We start from the raw sequence: 18,878 nt of genomic DNA on the forward strand, positions 1-18,878 counted from the left end.
TTGTATAGGATGGAAAGAGAAAGAGGAAATTCTGTTTCAGATTAGATGCCATCTTTTTAGGAAACTATGTGTCCTCTTCCCTAATAGGCCTGCTGTCATTTTTATGAAGCTCTGTTACCTTTCCTCTGCCTTCCCATCAATTTCTCTGCTACCAGCAGAGGCTATAGATGACCCTTTTTTACTTTCGCAGCTGCTTACAAAAATAGCAGCTGAGGTGTAGTTTTTAAGAGATCTTCTGATGTGGGTACAGATCCTTTAGGGTAGTCAACTGTGCCCCCCAACCCCATCAGATTAAATGGCAAATAAGTCCCAAAGAACACGTCAGAAATGAATGCAGTCAGGCAAAATAGGGGTTGTGCAGAATTGTACAGATGGGGTCCTGCCTGCTTAGTTTTTAGCAGTTGTGTGTGATGGTGTGTGCAGCAGAGAATTAACTATTCTTGGTTGTCTTCTACAGCCTTTCCCTCTAAAGTTTTCCTTTTTGCATGTGTAATCTTAATTTCCATTAGTGTTTTGTTTCTTCGTTCTTTCTTCAGGTGAATATGACTTGAAAACTTCACTGTTTGCCTTCAGACCTTGTCTTTACCTGTGCAAGGCCTTTGGCTGATTCATTGGAGGAAAGAGGAAACCAAGAGGCAGTTTCAGCTACCTTTGCTGTCGTCAGTCACTGTGGCTCTTGGGAACCTGTTTGGGATCTGATAGAGCAGCTTTTGGACTCCTTACTGGGTTGTCTTCAGGTGCTCTGTGGCTAAAAAGGTCTTTCCTTCCTTTTCACCTGTTTGGCACTGGGGGCCAGAGGCAGCTGGAAAGGTGGGTAAGGTGCTAACTGTATTTCTGGGCCGTGCTGAGAAAATAGCTATGGTGCTCTTCTTAGAGCGCATACTGGGTGATAGGATGGCTGGTTTTAAAGCCCCCCTTTGCAATTTCCAATTTCCTTTCTGCAATTTGCCCTCAGATATTCTCACAATAATCTGAGTTGCAGACCTACAAAATTACTTTTCCATGAGGATTTCACAGGGGGCAAGTAATCTTCTTTTCCTGCCCCAGAGCAGAGAGAGGAGGGAGGGTATGTGATGACAGATCCTGAGCCCCCAGCCATTGCTGCTTTTGTTGTTCTTCTCCTAGCACTTCTTGAGCTTTCTGCTGTGCTGCATAGGACAGAGAGACGCAGACAGAGGTTGGACTGAGGGCAAAGCTGAATGCTGACAAATCAAAGAAAAGAAAGTTGAAGAAAGGAAGGAAGAAAACTGCTTGTGGCATCAGTGCATTTTTCTTGTTCAATAGGTCATCTCCCATTCTAACTCACTTGTCATTTTCATTGTCCCCAGTGTGATGGATGCAGAGAGTGAAGCTAGACATTTCTGCTAAGGTAACCAGGAGTGAAAGTGTACGTTGAAATTGGCCTTTATGAATGTCTGTCAACACCCTCTTTAGATGAATGAGATCCTTCCCACCACAGGAGAGCTATTGTTACAGACTGGCAGACTCCAGAGAACAACTCTGCATAAGTCTTGTTACTTTGAACATCATTGTGCATTTTTGTTTTATTTTTTGTTTGTTTGTTTGTTTAATTTTTTTTTAATTTTATTTAAGCCACAGGCCTGGAAATAGGAATGTTCTAAAGGAAAGTTTTAAGTTTTCAGAAATTATCTGAACAGAAAAAAATACCACTGTTCCCTAAGCAGAGTAGATTTACATTGGCATGATGGCTAGAAAGGTATCTTAATTTTGTGTCTGGAGAAGGGATCTTGCTGGCAAGTCAGGCATGGCAGGAGGAGGTAGTGAAAGTGTCTGCTAGCATTGCGGCAGCTAATGTGTACTCCCAAAGCCAGGTTTCCCTGAGCTGAGATTGAGATGAATGCTGGCAAAGCTGAGGACTGGAATCTTGAGTTCTCTGAATGGATGGAAAACTTCATCAGCTTCTTTGCTTTGACCTGAACTAGTATATTGCACTGGTTTGAGATTTATTCCAAACTTTTACCTGGAATCAGGAAAAAACAAATCTAGTTAAATTTGCATCCTAGAGCTGTGAGCCCTACTTGTAATCAGATCCATCAGCCTACAGATGATGAAAAAAACATAACCCTTTCTCTCTAAAACCAAGCTTTTACTGCTTATTGGCAATGACATGAAGTTTTTTGTACCCCGTCTCATCCCTAGTGCTGAAGGTGGTTGAGTAGGACCTCAACTCCATAAAGCATACATAGCAGAGCACATAAGCAGTGACTACCCCCCCTTAGCTTTAGCTGGGCTTGTCCAAATTGTAGCTTGAAGTGTTTAAGATCTCCATTGCCCCTTGGAAATTATTGTAAAATTGTATTTCCTTTCCTGCACCAAAGCTGGACATTTGCCACAGTTTAGTCCTATCTTTGATTTTAATGACTTGAGAGCCATCCATCTGTGGCATCTTAATTTCAGCAGTATATTTTTAAAGACTTGACTGCATTTTTTTCTGTTTCAACAAATGCTCTTGATGTGTGTTAGAATCTTTTACCATATCGTCTGTTATTTGATGAAGTTTTGTCCTCGTAGCCTGTAACTCTTTCTGATTCCATGGTGTGTGCACCATGATGGGAGAAGATGACATTTACCTTTAAAAATCCACAGATTTCTGGAGCACAGTGTTGTGGCTAAAATTACTGTCCAGGGTCCAATTAGAAACAGTTTTGTTTAATGTTGTCTGAGGTAGCTGTGGTAGCTCTGAATGGTCTACAAGCCAACTCTGGAACTGCTATGGAAAAGGCAATACACTTTGAACATTGAAGCTGGGTGGTGGGCTGAAGCTCTTGGAACTACTGCTGCCTGCCTGAGTGAGACAGCTGCTCCAGGGAGCTTGCAGAGGTGTAAGGGGACCTCCTTTGGGGTCCTGGCCGATGGATGGTACCTCTTGAGTAGGAACAGATGTAGCCTCCCTTCAATGTCTTACACTGAGTGTTTTTTTTCAAAGTGGAGTTTCATTTCTCGGTGCTGTTCATCTTCCGTAACCAATTCTTAGTAAGACCTTGTAGTTTATCTCTAGGTTTGCACAGGTGTTGAGTCTTTTTTTGCTTGAACTGAAGCCCCTTCTTGTTATGTTTACTCAGTCTTTGCTGCTAGTGTCCTGGTCTCGGTGGCTTCATTGTGGACTGCAGGAAGAGAATGGACGTGAGCCAATCTTTCAGATGCAGCCTTCTTTTTTGAAACAGATTAAAGATTTTAAATAATGCTGGAGAGAGTTTTGTCAAGTTCGCTGAAGACTTAGCTTACTAATTTAGATTTCTTTTATAGCCAACAGCCAGTAACTTCTTCATATGGTCATTTTGAGAGTCAGTATTGAGGCCAGCTCTCCAGGGTGAGAGGAAGTCATTGGATGGGAAATAGCTGAAAGCTGTGCTGTCACTAAAGGGGTACTTTTATTTTACTGTCAGATAGCCAGTGAGACATAGCTTTTGAGTTCATGTAGCACTTTGTATGGTGGAATTTACATGGGGTGGTTTTAAGCATATGTTTGAGAAATTAATTTTCCTCTGTTGGTACAAATCATAGTTGTTCACATCAGTGCTCTGCTGGGAGTGGCTTAAATGTGTTAAACAACACTAAAGTCTTTTCAGCCCTTTCTTCAGGCTCAACATCTTGTTTTACGGTGCAGTGGATTCTGCAGCTGGATCTTGGCTCAGAAGACTCATCCATTGCTGGGATATCTGAGCTTGGGCTTCTTAAAGAACAGGTCCCAGCTCTTCTCAGATCTTTCCACGCCAACTTTGTCTCTGAATGTGTCCATCAGCCTGGAGACTTAGGAGAGTTTTTAACTGTCCACAAGCTTTCTCTGAGTTGAGTTCAGACTGCTGTTGTACTCTTCAGACATCCAGATGGCCCAGAGCCATGTATTCCTTCACCTGGAGAAGACAACCTTCCCTGAGTTAGGGAGCTTCACTTCTGTTGCAAGGTCAGGTCAACCTCCTCTTCATTAATTAGCTCTCCCAGACTTCTTCCTCACTTCCATTAAGGGTGAGCTTTTACAAGTACTTAGTGATCTGAAAGAAAAAAAAGGAAAAGAATTTTCTAAGGACATCTGCACCCATTAGATTCCTCTGTGACTGTTTACATATTTATGGGTCTGGCATTATGTTAAGAACTAGTCCTCATTAGGCTCAATGTGGCTATCATTGAGAATTGCCAAACATCTCTTGGGTGATGGGATCCCTCCTAACAGTGAATGTTGCAAGTGATCAACACCCTCAATAGCTGTTAAAGGTGAGAAGAGTTGGGGTGCCCAGAATCTGGTCAGACCACCCCATAGAAGAGGACTTCCCAACCTCTTTGCCATTAACAGAACCACTGAGCAACAGTCCCTCTGGTCAATGTAGCAGACAGCTAAGAGCAAGGTCAGAAGACTCACAGATCCCTGTAGTACTGTGGAAGATAATTTTCTGGCATTAAATCTGACAATATTCTACTTTTGTATAGCTTCTGTTAAGCAATTCCTCTGATACTGGAAAGGAGCAGGACTAGTGAGCTGTTTAATGAGGGACATTTGAGTCCACTGCAGTGGAACTAGCTAATTCCTTGTTTAATCTGATGTGATATTTAGCTGCTGTGAAGTATCAGTTGTGTAGGTTAAAGCAACGCTACTCACTTCTTACAGGTTAAAGAATGGTCTGCGCTCTGATGAGGCTGATCTGGGGTGGAATGTCTGGTGAGCTCTGAGAAAACAAATCATAGATTTTAATCTGATGTCTTTCCAGAGAATAACAAACACAAAAATCCTACTGTTTTGGTGTCTTTGGCTGCATTTTGTTGGACAGTTACTCAAAAGGACCGTTCAAATAACTGAACTGAAAAATACCATGGTGAGGAGAAAAGATTTTGGTTTGATTCGAAACTAAATGCATTCTCTTTTTCTCAATGAAATGACCCTTTCCCTTCCTTTCCCGCTGCCAAGCGTGCGCAGGCTTGAATGAAAAATTTCGTTTGTGAGTGTTTTGCCCTCTCTGAAAAACAATTCCATCGAGCTCACCATTGAAGCAACGTACTGCTCCAAAATGAAAGTCCGACTTCTTGTTGGAGAAATATTGGCTCTCACCCTTTCTGAAAAATCAGTTTCTCCCCCTGCTGCCTCTTAACTCCTTGTTCCCTCCCTCTTGCTTGTGACTGAAACTGCTTCATTCAAATTCACTCCTTCACTCAGACGTTTAGATCACCCTGAAATTGCATTTTTTAGAGAGTAAACGGAGACATTTCACTCCCCCCTACCAAGCACGTACTGATGCTCTGCAGGGTGCAGTTGTAGCTCTTACTTCGCTCTTGATATTGATGTTGCTGGGACTTTGATGGGGAAGTGAAAACTGGCTGCCATGTTGATGAAATCTCGATTGGCACTTAGCCAGTCCAACCAAACAGGAGGTTTAAGTAACAGAGAAGGGAAAAATCAGTAGACGATGGGATTTTTCCAGCTTCTGGCGCTGCATTGCGAACAATGGGGAACATTCGGCAGCTCAAAGGGTTTCTTTAAATCAACGAGGGACTGAAGTAACTTTTTTTGTTTGTGTTTAGTTGAGTGAGGCGGTTCTCCTTATGTCTGAATATATGGTCACATTAGCAACAGTGTAAATTATGCTTGCGTGGGAAAGTCGGACCTCTTGCGTTTACAGCGTGTTTGCATTGGTTATCAACCGTTTACCCATCATGTGCTGAAATTCTTTACCTGAATGATATGTGGTTACCTCATGTAACAACAGTGAGGTCACTGCCTATGCAATGGCATGATGTCTTCCGCATAGTTAAGTTTATTTAGTATTAAAATGATGACATTTAAATAATTTCTCTGGAGTTTGCCATTTGATTTGAAATTTCTGGAACAGTGCTGGCAGGGAATTAATCTAGAGTCGTTCCTGACTCTTTCAAGAAAGAAAGTTTGTCTAGAGATTAGCAATTCTCCTTTTTCACTCTCCCATCCCCTCTTAATTCATCAGCGCAAGCCTAGCCTACCCCGTTTTCAATTGGTAGTTGCTCTTATGGGATGGCTGTTTCCTGGCCCGTGGGTGGCATCAGCTCTGAAGCCCTCGGTGCTTGAGGAGGACCATAGTGGTGCAACGGGCTTGTCTAGATGCTCTCCGAACAGAATGGGTGAACACAGCCTGGTTTTAGTGAAGAGGTGCCCCTGTCATGAAGCGCTGCGTCTGTTGTGCTCTCCCACTGAATCCCAGTGGAGAAGCCCTGGTCAGAGCGCCCTGGGGAAACGATGTGTCCTGTCCACTACCACCGCCAGCTTGGGTCAGACACACTTTGTTGGGCCAGTGTGAAAATGCTGGAGCTGGTCTTTTTGGGCACTACCTTGCTAATATGGGTACGCTGGGCAGTGCTGGACATCCCCACAGGTGTGCTGCCGTCTGTCTGTCTGTGTTAATGGGACAGTTTAACACCAAGAATACTGGGAAAGGGACAGGCATTCACACAGCAGCTGGGGCTGTGGTTCAAGCAGGTAGCAGAGTCCTTGTTCAGGTTAAAGGGAGGGGAGGAGGGGCAGAGCTGATATCTTGTTTTATGGGGCGCTTTAACAAAGGTAACACTCTTGCGGAAGGCTATTCAGGCTGCCGTTTCCCTAGCATTTTAAATACCACCCCACTCCTCTCATTATAGCTGGGCATTTTGGCTCTCCCAGGGGGGAGGAGATGTTCTAAATGGGCTGCCAGGGAGGTGGATTTAATGCACTAGGAAGAACTGGCTTCGCCAAGTTAAAAAGCAAAACAAAACCCAATCCTCCATTCCTATTTTTAGTGTTTATGACCAAGTATTTTTGCTTGGTTGCTCATTTTGAAAGGGTTTAGTGAGCCTGCCAGTTGATTGAAAGCTCTGTGGTGTGTGAGCTGGCCTGGCTGGGGAGCCTGCAGTGCATAGCGACGAGGTCGGAGCCGCGCCGGAGGTTTTTTTCCACTGCAGTTTGTTGAAGGGTAACAAAAATGTCCCCTGGGCGAAAGGGGATGTTGGCTTTCCAGGTCGTGGTGATTCATCTTGTCTGGATAAGCAGCCTTCCTCCCAGTCCCGCATTTTCATCTCCATCTACCTCATTGCTACTTCACTGTGCAACCAAATGCAAAACCTGCCCTGCGTTGTGCAGGCGGTATTGCTGGGGGGGTCTCACGCAGCCGACCTCCGCGAGGTGGACCTGCTGGACACCATTAGCATTCGGTGCCCGTCCTCCTGGCCAGTTCGTGCTCTATAAATGGTTTATTCTCGTTATTAGGAGCTATGTCCCTGGCATATGGAGTCCGTGCGGTGCCTGCAGGCAGGTTTCCTTCCTGTTGGTGTTGGTAAGCAGCCCAAGTGCCTCCTGGCAATTAGCAGATCGTTACCCATAATGCGTCGCGGTGCACCGTGATGCAGCCTGGTGGGTTTTCTGGAGGTCACTCTGACCTAATTCACCCCCAGGAATTGTACAGCACTGGCATGACTTACCAGTGCATTAACAAGCTGATGCTTCACTGTGAGGTTATTTGAGTGCTTCCACATTGTTTTTTTTAGGCAAGAAATAGCCATTTTGTCTAGCGGCCAACAGTGGCTAATAGGGGCCGGTCTGGAAGAGGAGAGAGCAGAGTGCTGACTGGTTTGGAGTTGGGACATGGCGGGTGCGTGGCATTTCCTTTGACTTTAAGGTCGGGGGCCGTTTCTGGTCCCCTGGGTTGCAGATGTGCAGAGCCTGGTGTGCCACCTGACTTCTGTGCTGTCGCAGCACCTTTGTGGTGCACTGAGCCACCCGTGCCAGGCGTGTGCCCGAGTCCCCGCTGCTCGGCCACTGAGGGCAAGGTGGAGACAAAAGGCTGCCCCAGATCTGTCCCAGATCTGCCGCAGCCCAAACCCCCAGATAACACGAAACGGAGGTGCAGATTTCAGCCTGGCCTAGGCAGTTTTGGCGGGGCAGGTGTGCTTGGCTAGATGGGGACCCCCGCGCAGCAGCAGGCACCCCAGCAGGGCTCCTTCTCCCTCTGGCAAACCTGAGCCCAGAGCAGAGGACCTGGCTGCAGCATCTCCAGCCCAAATCTGGGTGTTCTCCCAGGGCAGTCATTTGTACACGCCAAAGTGAGTTGGCAGCTGTTTTTAGAGGCTTTTAAAATCTGTAACTTCCGTATTTCATTTCTTCCTGCTAAGATAGGTGTGGCTGGGCTGTGCATGCTGGGGAAGGGAGGCTACGCAGGGACAGGCACACACGAACCTGTCGCAGTAAAACTGTTTTAAAACATTTCTCAAGTAGTTTTCCTGTAAGACTTGTGACATCTGCTACCAAGGGAACGGTGTGTGGTGAGACAGTGATTTGACTGACAAACCATTAGGATGCCCAGAATAACTTGCTCCTGGCTTCTCTCTCTGCATGCTTGGAGGTCTCCCCTGAATCCCCCCCAGCTCCTCCCATGCCCCCCTGCCAGACAGAGTTACTTTGCTGTGTCTGTCGCTCGTCTCTGGGTGCGCAGGAGTCTGCGTATGCACAGATCCTTCATTTAGTTTATGCACCTGAGCAGCCTTTCAGCCAAGCTTTGCTTTGGATGTACCCTCTGTAGCCCAGGCCTTTTGTCATAGCTGATGCTCTTGATGCTTAAAAATGTTTCAGATGAAGTTATGTGACGTTGCAGAGTCAAAGCCAGGAGTGAGTTGAGCTGGTGGGTGGGCTTTCCTCAGGTGACAAAATTTTCCATGGAGTGCCTTGAGACGAGGGGTGTTTCGGCAGGAGCTTGCTCCTCTCCTTGTCCTTTGGTGTTTGCATGGGTAACGCAACAGCAGGATAGTGCAGGAGATCAAGCCACAAGTGCCACCTTCCACACTCCACCATTTTATAACTTCCTGGAGATCTCCGGTGTTAATCGCCTTCAAATACAGGTCTGTCCTGCTTTCAGTTCCCATTGACTCCAATTACACCTGCCTGGCTGCGACTGGGACCGAAGTGCTATCTTTTGGACGGGGGTTTTGTTTGTCCCTTGGGTGAGCAATTAAACCTGGCTCTCTGCTACCAGTGCTGAATATTTGAGCAATTGCTTGCAATTTATGTCTCTTTTTCCCACTGGAACTGGCAATACAGAGAAGCAAACCACCACCTCCGGAGCGCAGCTGACTGCCAGTCCTGGGTGCTAATGCGGCAGAGTGCCCCTTCCCTTTCTGTGGGCTCGATTTAAGCTGTGTCCATGCTGGCCAGAAAGACTATAAGGCCAGGAAATGAAATAATAGGAACTATAAGCTCTGCAACAGCTGAATGGTTTCAGGGCTCCATCAATTATTAAAGGCGTTAATTCTTCCACAATTACTGGCATATTGCGGCATATTAGATTAGAGGAAAGTTGGTCTCTGACCAAATCAGACTGACCAGCCTATTCACTGAAGCCCCCGAGTCCTTTCAGACTCACTTCTGTAGCAGGGTTGGCAGTGCTGGAATACAGCGCCTCGGACACTGGGAGAAACAGGCAGGTTTTCTCGTTTCCATCAGAACGTAGAAATTCACAATGGTAATATTTCCTCTCCTCCTCCTCTGTCTAATAGTAATAAAACCCAATTGTGCTTATGAGTGAGACTTCCTTTATTGTTTGTTTGGTTTTTTGTTTTTCTTAAGAAGCTGGATTCAGCAGGGCTCTGCTGAAGAGCTCTTTACCTGCGGCTTCTGACACCCACCTCTGCCTTGGCCGCAGGGAAAACTTCTATATTTTTCTGTAGTGAAATATTCCCACTTCCTTGTATCACAGAGGTACTGTGGCATATCCTCACTCCACAAACACTTTTGAAGGCTTCTGTTTATGAGTACCTCCATTTGAGCAGGCAGGCATATGTCCCTGCATCGTAACGCCTTGATGGTGCAAGGTGGCAAGGGCCAGGAAAACGGCAAGGTCTCTCCGTCCTCTTCCCGTTGAAACGCTTGGTCTTCTTCTGAGAGTTGCAGCTCCTGGAGACCTGCGATTCTGGCACAGCCAAGGTTTTTTCAGTGTGCTTGAATGGTTTGGGTTTTTAAAGACCGTTTCTAGTCTGTCGTGTGTTGACACTATGTATCTGTAAGCATGCCTTCTTAGAAAGAGGAGAGAGGGCTAAATTTTTGTATCATAACCATAAAAGCATATCCCTTATTAGAATTACAAGTTACTTTTCCTTTCTTTTGTATGAAAAATGGTAATAATTCTGTCTAATGATGGCAGTGGTCACAGCAATCCTTATTCAATCTTAGCAGGAGGAAATTTTGCAGTCTCTTTGCATGTAAAACTTCCATTGTTTGGATGGGGCTCCTGTGACATAGGTCATTATATCTGCTGTAATATGTATTTATAGTTGTTTAAAGACCCAAATAGTTTATGGAATAAATTTTGATGTGATACAGCCAGGAGCCTTGCAGGTTTTCATTATGCTATTGATTAAAAAGCCCACCACTACACAGTGAAGATAAGGGAAAGAACTGGAAACTGGGTGAAAATTCCTTTTACTCTGTATAAATAATTTCACATTTGTTTTGAAAAAGGAGTCTTTGCTTATTTTTTTTCCTCAAGATAATCTCTGCCTTTGTTTGAAAAAGGTTATTGATTGGATTGTTAACTTAAATAGTCTGTGGCGGGTGTGACAGAGCACATGGCTGCAATTAATCTTGCGATGCAGAATCCATTATTGAAGAAGCACTAATGAGCCGTTCTAAGGCCTTCACTGGTCACAGAGTGCCTGGGAGCAGCAGATTGCTCCTGCCCTTTAATGTCAGTTTTGGTCTTTGGTGTTATACAGCCAGTGTAGGCAGAAGAGTTTTTTAGATTATATAATTTTTTTAGGGTATTTATGTTAAAATTCTCCTTATCGCCAGCTTGCAATTGCACTGGGTGCAGGAGACAAGAAACGGTCTCACCTCCCGCTCTTCGGACCAGATGTCTGGTGGACATAGTGTACAATTAAAGGCAGTGGCATGTGAAACACGAGTGTCACTATAAAATATGGTCTCAGTCACAGGGTTCAGATCCAGAGGAGAGTTTCGGCAAAGCTAAGGGAGCTTTCAGACCTGATCTATACTTTAAAATATTGCTTTAAGACAAAGGGATGAGCTGTTGGAAACCTTCTCACTGCAAGTTTTACTGTCTGGGTTGTTTATAGCTATTGCGGCATAGCAAAAGTTTAGATCGAGAGTAGTTATGGTAGATTAGAAACTGTCGATGTTAACATATCACCTTCTCCTTCAACAGAACTGCTCCTGGGGTGTATTTTAGAGGTCTGTCTATTGACTTCGGTGACACCATAAATACGTGTTACTTCTTCCCCCTGTTAGATCTGCAGATCTGATACAGACATGCGAGAGTGATCCAGGGTTTGCCAGGGCTGAGCCACCACCTGAATGATTAATCGAGTTCCAGCTGCAGACTCTTTGCTGCACACCTTCGCGGTAGCAAATGCCGTTTATCTCAAGATTAGCAAAATAAGATTGTTTCTTCATCTTGACCACATAAGTGATGAAATTAAGCAAGAAAGTCTTTCAGCTCTCTGGCTCGTGCGCTACCACAGAGTCTGTAAATTGAACACATTTTGGTCTGCTCTTTGGGTAAAACAAAATTGTTTATAGGCTCAACTAGACTTTTTTTTTTTCCCAAACGGAATTTGAATCTACCTATAGTGGCCTGCCATATGCAGCCATGGGGCTTTGTCTTCAGGAATTCTGCCACAGAGGGAATGCCAAGAAGTGCTGTGATATGGAGCAGGGTTGGTGTTCACTAACACCGCTCCAGGAAGTCTTGGACTTGGGAATTTTCTCATAGGTCATGAAAAACACTGGAGTTTGAACCAAAGTGGCACAAAAATAGAGAGATTGTGAAGGAGAGCAGAGAGGACAGGAAAAAGTATTTTAATGTTTTGAATATCTACTGACATGCTTGCTGTACACTACAGTGCTTCATCCCACTGCTGGCATAAGTAAAAATAGTCTTTCCAGTGACATTAGGTTGGACTCATGGTATCTCAAGGCACATTGTTTAATGTGAAAGAGGATCTGACTTGGAGGCTGAAGAAAGACATGTCCACGAGTAATTATTTTTCACTTAGACATGCCATAAGCCCTGGGCTAACAGAGGGCAATATTTGGCTATGCAGACATGGCTGCGGGCATTTGTTGGACTCTTTCATAGTCACACCATTTGGAGAGAAAGACCAATGGAGCAAATAAGTTGGTATTTTTTTTCAAAAGATTCTTGCATTGTTACTAAAAAGAAGCCACTGTGGCCCTCACCCCACTGTTAATATTTTCTAAGTGATCCTCAGCCCACAAGAGCCGGTTGCTTTTAGGTTTGTGGTGGGTGTGGTTCTTAAGAAGGGCTCTGCAACATAGGATGGATCACTTCAAGGATGAGGCACCATTGGTACAAGACACAGCACAGAAAATCTGCAGAGGTGTTTTTGAGGCAAATGAGGAACGAGACAGTCAAGACTGATAGCTGGAAGAGAGCAGGAATGGCTGCGAAGGGACAGAGATAAAGTACTGAACAGAACCTGACCTTCATGTCGCTTGAGAAAGGGAAAGTCTTTAGCTGGAGTCTCTGCAATGAGCAATGTGTGTACACAGGCAAGTGAGCACATGAATACGTGTATGCATTTAGCTGTGATTTATTTTTGTAAGTTTGATTCCACTCTTTCTGTTTCTTTTCAAATGTGACTGAAGCTATTTAACTCTCTGATTAACTCTCCTCCCCATATGAGTTGTTTTCTGTGATATATTCCAGCACTGTATAACCTTTCTGGAAGCCGACTCTCTGCTGTTGGGATGAATTCCTCCCTGATGTGCAGTGTGGCACATTTGTTGGTGTTGTTTACTGGTGTTGGAATGAGGTTCCACGTTTGCTGTAAATCAGATCTGGAGGAACATTTCAGTGTCATGTCAGGTTCTGCTAGTTTGGTAGTATCAGAAATTATACGAGGTCCTCTCAGCAAGAAAAGGTATCATGTCACATCTCTTTCTGCACAGTTGCAGTTTCAAGGTCCCCAGAACTTTAGTTTGGACTTGGTCCATTGTAAATCTCAGTAAAATCTGACTCTTGTTTTATACTGACATTTCAAGGACTCCAAAACCCAGTTATCTTCTTAGCCCATCTGAGCTAATGAGCTAATCAGTACTGTCAAAACATTTCTTTATTCAAAGGCTTAAGAGTGATATGAGCAATGTCATTGATCCCTGCTTCCTTAAATATCTCCTTTATTTTCTATTCAATTTCCTTAATAACTTGTGTACACACATTTCTTTGCTGGACAGGCTTAGTTTTCCTATCACAACCATGCAAATGTAACTGGAGAACAAAAATCCTTATTACAGCATTTGATGGTATTGTGGGCACATAAAGGAAATATATTCGCTATGGCATTATTGCGTTACGCGGGAATTCTCAGCAACTGTTTGCTTCTCTAGCTAGAAAATATAGAAGCTTCTTGTAGGATGGTGATGGGTGATGTGACAACACAGCAAAATACCGCTGATAGCTCTGGTAATGAAGACAGCACATCGGTGCCCACATCTACTGTAGCCAAGTCTTTTTCTCGTCCTGGAGAAGCAGCCCTTCTTTCTCCACTTTTAAAAAGACGCTTCAGCTGGTGGAAGTGGAATAGACTTTTTTCTGCTTATTGGCTGTAGTCTAAGAACAGCAGTTTGGCCAGAGGTGAAAAATCCCCGCGCACCTGATGGTGTAAGTTTCTAGAAGTAGCATGTGGTCGTGCTGGATGTGCCTACCTGTATTTCTAGGTTTTCTGTAGATGAGCAATTGAGTATCCCCGTCCCAAGCTCCCTGCTCCTGACTGTGCACAGCATTAGTGCTTACCTGTGTCAGAGAGGGATGCTAAATATGGGGCTTTCCAAGAAAGCAAGCAGTAGCTTATTGCGGGTGACTTAGGGACTGCCTCAGCCTGACAGGGGTGGTTTGGGAGTATGGTACTTTTATTTCAGCGGTATATTTTTCTTGTTTTGTTTTGCAGAAGGAACACTGATCCTACCTTTGGTTTGTTTGTTTGTTTGTATTTTCCCCTCCAGAAAGCCCATTGCTGACCCTGCTACTGTGATACCGCTGTTTTGCAAAGCTGGAGTCGACACGCATGTAGGGGCGGGGGTTGTAACTCTGGCAATTTGTCCTTCCTGATTAGATGTGACTGTTCTGCTAGCTTTCCCTTCTTTATTCCTTTCATTTAGTTCGTTGTGGGAGTTGGCTTGGGGTTTTTTCCTTTCAGTTTCTTGTTTTGATCCTGGAAGGTTAGCTGTGCAATTTGGTTTCTTCTGTGCCAAATGACTTTAGTGGCAGAGCTCTTAAAAAAATTAAAAGCTGTAGCCCTCCATCCTGTCTTGCTTTTTCTCTGTACGTTACTGCTTCCGCTTAAGCAAAGTTTACAGAATTGCTCCACCCATTTGGACACCAGGAAGAGAAGCTCTGAAATGGAGAATAACCTCATTTCCACCAGGTCCTTCAGTCCGGTCGAAACAACGCTAATTGAAACTGTAGTCCAATTTCTATTAAGATGGACGGGCTTTCTCTAAAATTGGGTTTGTTTTTGATTTCGTCCTTTCTCTTGTTTTCTCCTCAAAAAAAGCCCTGCAAAAACCAAACGCAAAGCCAAACCATTTTTAAGAGCTCTGAATAAAACTGCTTTGCCAATGGGGAATGGGTGGGGATGACTCTGATTTTCTCTTGTGCCCGGCAGCGAAAGGGTTAATGCCTGCTTTCCTCTTTGGTATCTGTTAGTTGCAGCCCATGTTGTGATCAGTCCATGTCCATGTGCGTTTTGTTCCCAAGTTTAATACCGGTTATTTAACAAGCACTAAGCCTCACCAGTGACAGTTGTTTCCGATCTTCCCCAGGACACCCGACCTGCCTGCAGTTCACCACAAACATGACTGAGGCTGTTAAAACCTATCAGTGGCAGTGCATTGAGTGCAAATCCTGCAGCCTTTGTGGGACCTCTGAGAACGACGTGAGTTCATTTACCTTTTCGTGCACATAAGCGTCACTGCGAGCTGCCGCCATGCCCGCCCTTGAGGAGCACGTAGCAATGGTGCCGGTCACGGCTTTACTGCTGCTCCCGTACACCTCCGAGGGAGAGCTCCTGAGAGCAGCGATGAGCTTTGCCCTGATGCCCCTGTTCAGCCATCTGTCTCTGCTGAAATCACCATGGGTATCGTACAGGGCCCCTTCAGGTGGCAACACCTGTGGTTTGTGCACGTATTTGATAGAAATGAGCTGAAGGCCATAGCATCACGTCATGGAGAGCTGCAAGAGAGTAGTATTTTCCATGTGGTAGTCAGGAGTAGATGTGAATGGGTGATAACCCAAGAGATGACAGGTATGTTTCTTCTGTCCCTGATTTTACTTGCTTTCCAGGCTTAATTTTTTAATTTTAATGAGAAGACTTGGGAAACATGAAAGCGTTTGAACTGGGATGGGTAAGCCTCTCTCTAGTCACCTGATCACCTGTCCCAGCGATTTCCAAACCGTGATCCAGAGCCTGCAGCTAAACTATGTCCTCTCTGTAGGACTTTCAGTTAAAAACTGATGCTAAGGGTCCTTGGTAGTCTGTGAGAAACTTGGAGAATTGACAGCGGCTGGAGAACTTTGGAGATGATTAGCTAACACTACATTCCCTATAGCAATATAAATTTGAAGCCTGAGATTTTTTTTTGCTTTAGCTCTAAATAAGGAAATCTGAAAACAGGGAGCTGTTCTGTGTTAGGAATCATGGGGTAGTTCAGACCAGCTTTTTACCCTCCAAATATGTGAAAGAGCTGCAGACCACATGGTGGGATCATGTCATTTCCATCTGTTTCACAGAGCATTTACTCAGCTGAGTTTTGGAGAACTGGTTAGGCCCAGTTAGGTCCAGGTTTCCCCTGAAGGGATGAGATCCAGCACGTGGTCACATATGAGCCCAGTAAAGCCTGTCCTCTTCTCTCAGTACACCGTATCCCCAGCCTTACAGCTTTTGCTTCTGCATCATGAGGCCACCTCTCAGAGGGGTTTTCCAGTTAGAAACTGAACTACCTTTGTGATGAGAAGGGCTCTCTGTGACTTCTCGGAAATATGGCGGTTGACGGTGGACACACAAACGTGATGCCTGTAGCTTTTTACATTCCCAGTAGTCTCTTAGTTTCATGTTGCAGCTTTGCGTTCCTAGCTGCGCACTGCTGGTTACTGTGCTTATGTTTTCATCTTGGCAAGAGACTAATGTACATCATTTTCTCTCTCCTCCTCTCCTTCTCTCCCTGCTTCCCTACTGTCTTCCCAACAACCTGCCTCAGGACCAGCTGCTCTTCTGTGATGACTGTGACCGTGGCTATCACATGTATTGCTTGAATCCACCAGTCTTTGAGCCCCCGGAAGGTAACATGTGTTGGAAGTCTGCTTTGAAAATCGCAATAAAGTCCTTGTAGAGAAGGGAAGAAATTCAGAAAGGTGGCCTGGGCCATGCAGGGTTAAGGAAGCTGTAGCAAAGCAGGGGCGGGTAGCACTGGAAAGAAGGAAAATGAATAGACATGGATGTCTAGTGTGATCTGAGATGTCCTATTCAATCTTGCCAGATCTCTACCTCCTCTTCCAGGACATGACTCTCTTGTGGGTCATGGGTATCTTTGGATGTCCCAGATGGCATTGGACACCTCAGTTTAGTCAACTGAAATGAGCTCCTGTGAACAGCGACTTTGGACTTCCTAAGAAGTCAAAGTTCCAGAGAGAAAGCCCCAGACAGGGAGATCCTCTCTGGAATAGCTGAGAGTCTGTTGGCAGGAGACTGGATTAAGAGGAATGACCTTCCTTGTTCTCTGATCTGTCTGTGCCTTGAAAGGGTGAGAGTTTTACAACCTGTATTACATTCAGTATGTAGCTATGTCCTCTGCAGGGGATTAAATCTGAATATACTACAACTGGTTGTAGTTTGTCACTCGATTGTGGAGCTGGAACTAGTCCCTTACCATTATTGATTCTCTGACTAAAATCTGCAGAGAGTAGTAGAATTGGAGAAGGAGACATGTGAGTGCAAATGACTGCATTTTACATGAGGGGCGAGACAAGAATAATTACAAATCAATCATGCATTCAGGAGCTAAATGTTTGTAACTTTGATAAAGAGGAAACTAAATCAGGAGGGGAAAATTTTGAAATTAAGCTAATAATTAGCTAAAGGTTTCTGTTTGACTGGGAAGTGATGTATTGAATATATGAAAATATTGAAACACCTAGTGGCAATGCACACCCCAGCTGTGTTGTAACTTGCATAGAGAGCCTACATACACAACACTAAGGGCAGCAGAGCCTGCTTTGGAAAAATACAGGCAATTCCAATGTTTGGAATATTTGATATGCTATTCAAGCCAATCTTGCCATAAACTCTGAGTGCCTGGATTTGATGTCATTCCTATAAGAAGGATTTCTTCATTTGCAGGGAGCTGGAGTTGTCATTTGTGCCGGGAGCTGCTCAGAGAGAGAGCATCAGCTTTCGGCTTCCAGGCCTGAGGAGCTCCAGCACTCAAGAAACACTTTGCTCCTGGTGTTGCCATACCAGCACACAATTCCCATCCAGAACACAAAGACACAACCCACATCAAAACGAATGGACACTCAAATACAGGAAGAGGTATCTGTGGTATTCACTGTCACTAACGCCGTACCTCCTGAGCTCTGCTTGAAGGATTGTATACTTCCCTGATGCTACGGATGAAATCTCTTCACTGCTCTGCATGGTTGCTGCTTGCCGTTACAGGCTCACAGGCATTGTAGAAGGGGGAGGGTTGTTATATCGACATGGAGAAGTCAATTTTGTGTGGCCTTGTGCTTTCTGTTTAGTCGTCTTTTTAAAGAAGGAGTAATAGCGTATCTCCTAAAGAATTATCGGTGAGTACTTTGGCTGGGAGCCGCACCAGTTGTTTCTCTTCACAAGCTTGATTGGAAATCTCTTTACTGCAACCTCTCTGTATTCACAGGGGGCTATGACAGTTGCATTAGTTCAATACTTCCTGGGTCACGAACAACGCATTGTCACTGAGAGAAGCACTGATCAAAAATTTTTGGGGTGAAACTTTCTCCCTTGAATCAAATGCTTCGATTTGGCAGATCTTTAGAAATGTAGATTTAATATCTCTGAAGGAAGAATAGTGCCAGTGTGCACACACACAGATGCTTAGAAAAGTCTACCATCATTGGTATTTCGGCACACTGTCCCACTGCAGTGCCAGCATACAGTCCAAACTCATCTTTTTATTTTTGTTCAGAAAATTGTGAATGGTTATGTGTGGAACTGACTTGCCGTTTAGCTCAGAAAATTGAACAAAAGAAAAATGTCATCTTAAGTTGATCATAAAAAGTAAAATTGTCGGTTTTCTGAGCAATCTAAAGTAAGCTGCAAAAAGGAACAACTTTAGCTAAGGGTCAAATGAAGCACTTTTGATTAATTTTTTGAAATTTCTAAACTAAAATGTTCTGCAACTTCAAGTTGCATTTTATTCTGGGAATTGCCTAGTCAAGACTTCCAGCATTTCCAAAGTGTTTCTGTTTTTTCTTATCAAAATAATTGTCAAGATACAGCCTCCAAAAACCTTCCCCAGCTCTAAAGAAGGGAATAATTTACTGAACCTAATGTGAAAAGAAAGATTTTCATAATGATTTTAGAATTTAAATAGAAATAGTTGTACTCTATTTAAACAAACCTCTATATGTGAAATGGAGAAACCTTAAGCAAGAGCATCAATTGAAAAAATATTATTACAGTTGAGTGTCTTTGAATGATTGAAGACATCACTAGGAGGACAAGCGAATACATTAAAGAATTTCTACCAGGTACATCTTTAAGGTTAAAAACCTCCAACTCCCCAAACTGCCAAATAGCCCAGAACGACCATTTTCTTGGGTATGAGATGTATATTACTTTCTATGCATAGATTTAAGTGG

At 44.2% G+C, this 18,878-nt stretch overlaps 1 protein-coding gene across 1 annotated transcript in view; it reads left to right on the forward strand.

The window, feature by feature from the left end:
* The window catches only part of DPF3 (double PHD fingers 3), a 174,356-nt gene extending 156,909 nt beyond the window's left edge, over positions 1-17,447 (forward strand). Inside the window, exons 11-13 of the mRNA XM_086613071.1 lie at positions 14,804-14,916; positions 16,238-16,319; positions 17,377-17,447. Coding sequence (XP_086469197.1) covers positions 14,804-14,916; positions 16,238-16,319; positions 17,377-17,447 — 266 coding nt within the window. The remainder of the gene's footprint in view (positions 1-14,803; positions 14,917-16,237; positions 16,320-17,376) is intronic.
* The last annotated feature ends 1,431 nt before the right edge of the window (positions 17,448-18,878 follow it).

The sequence above is a fragment of the Tauraco erythrolophus genome, chromosome 6, assembly GCF_009769465.1.
Source record: "Tauraco erythrolophus isolate bTauEry1 chromosome 6, bTauEry1.pri, whole genome shotgun sequence".
In the NCBI taxonomy this organism is placed as follows: Eukaryota; Metazoa; Chordata; class Aves; order Musophagiformes; family Musophagidae; genus Tauraco; species Tauraco erythrolophus.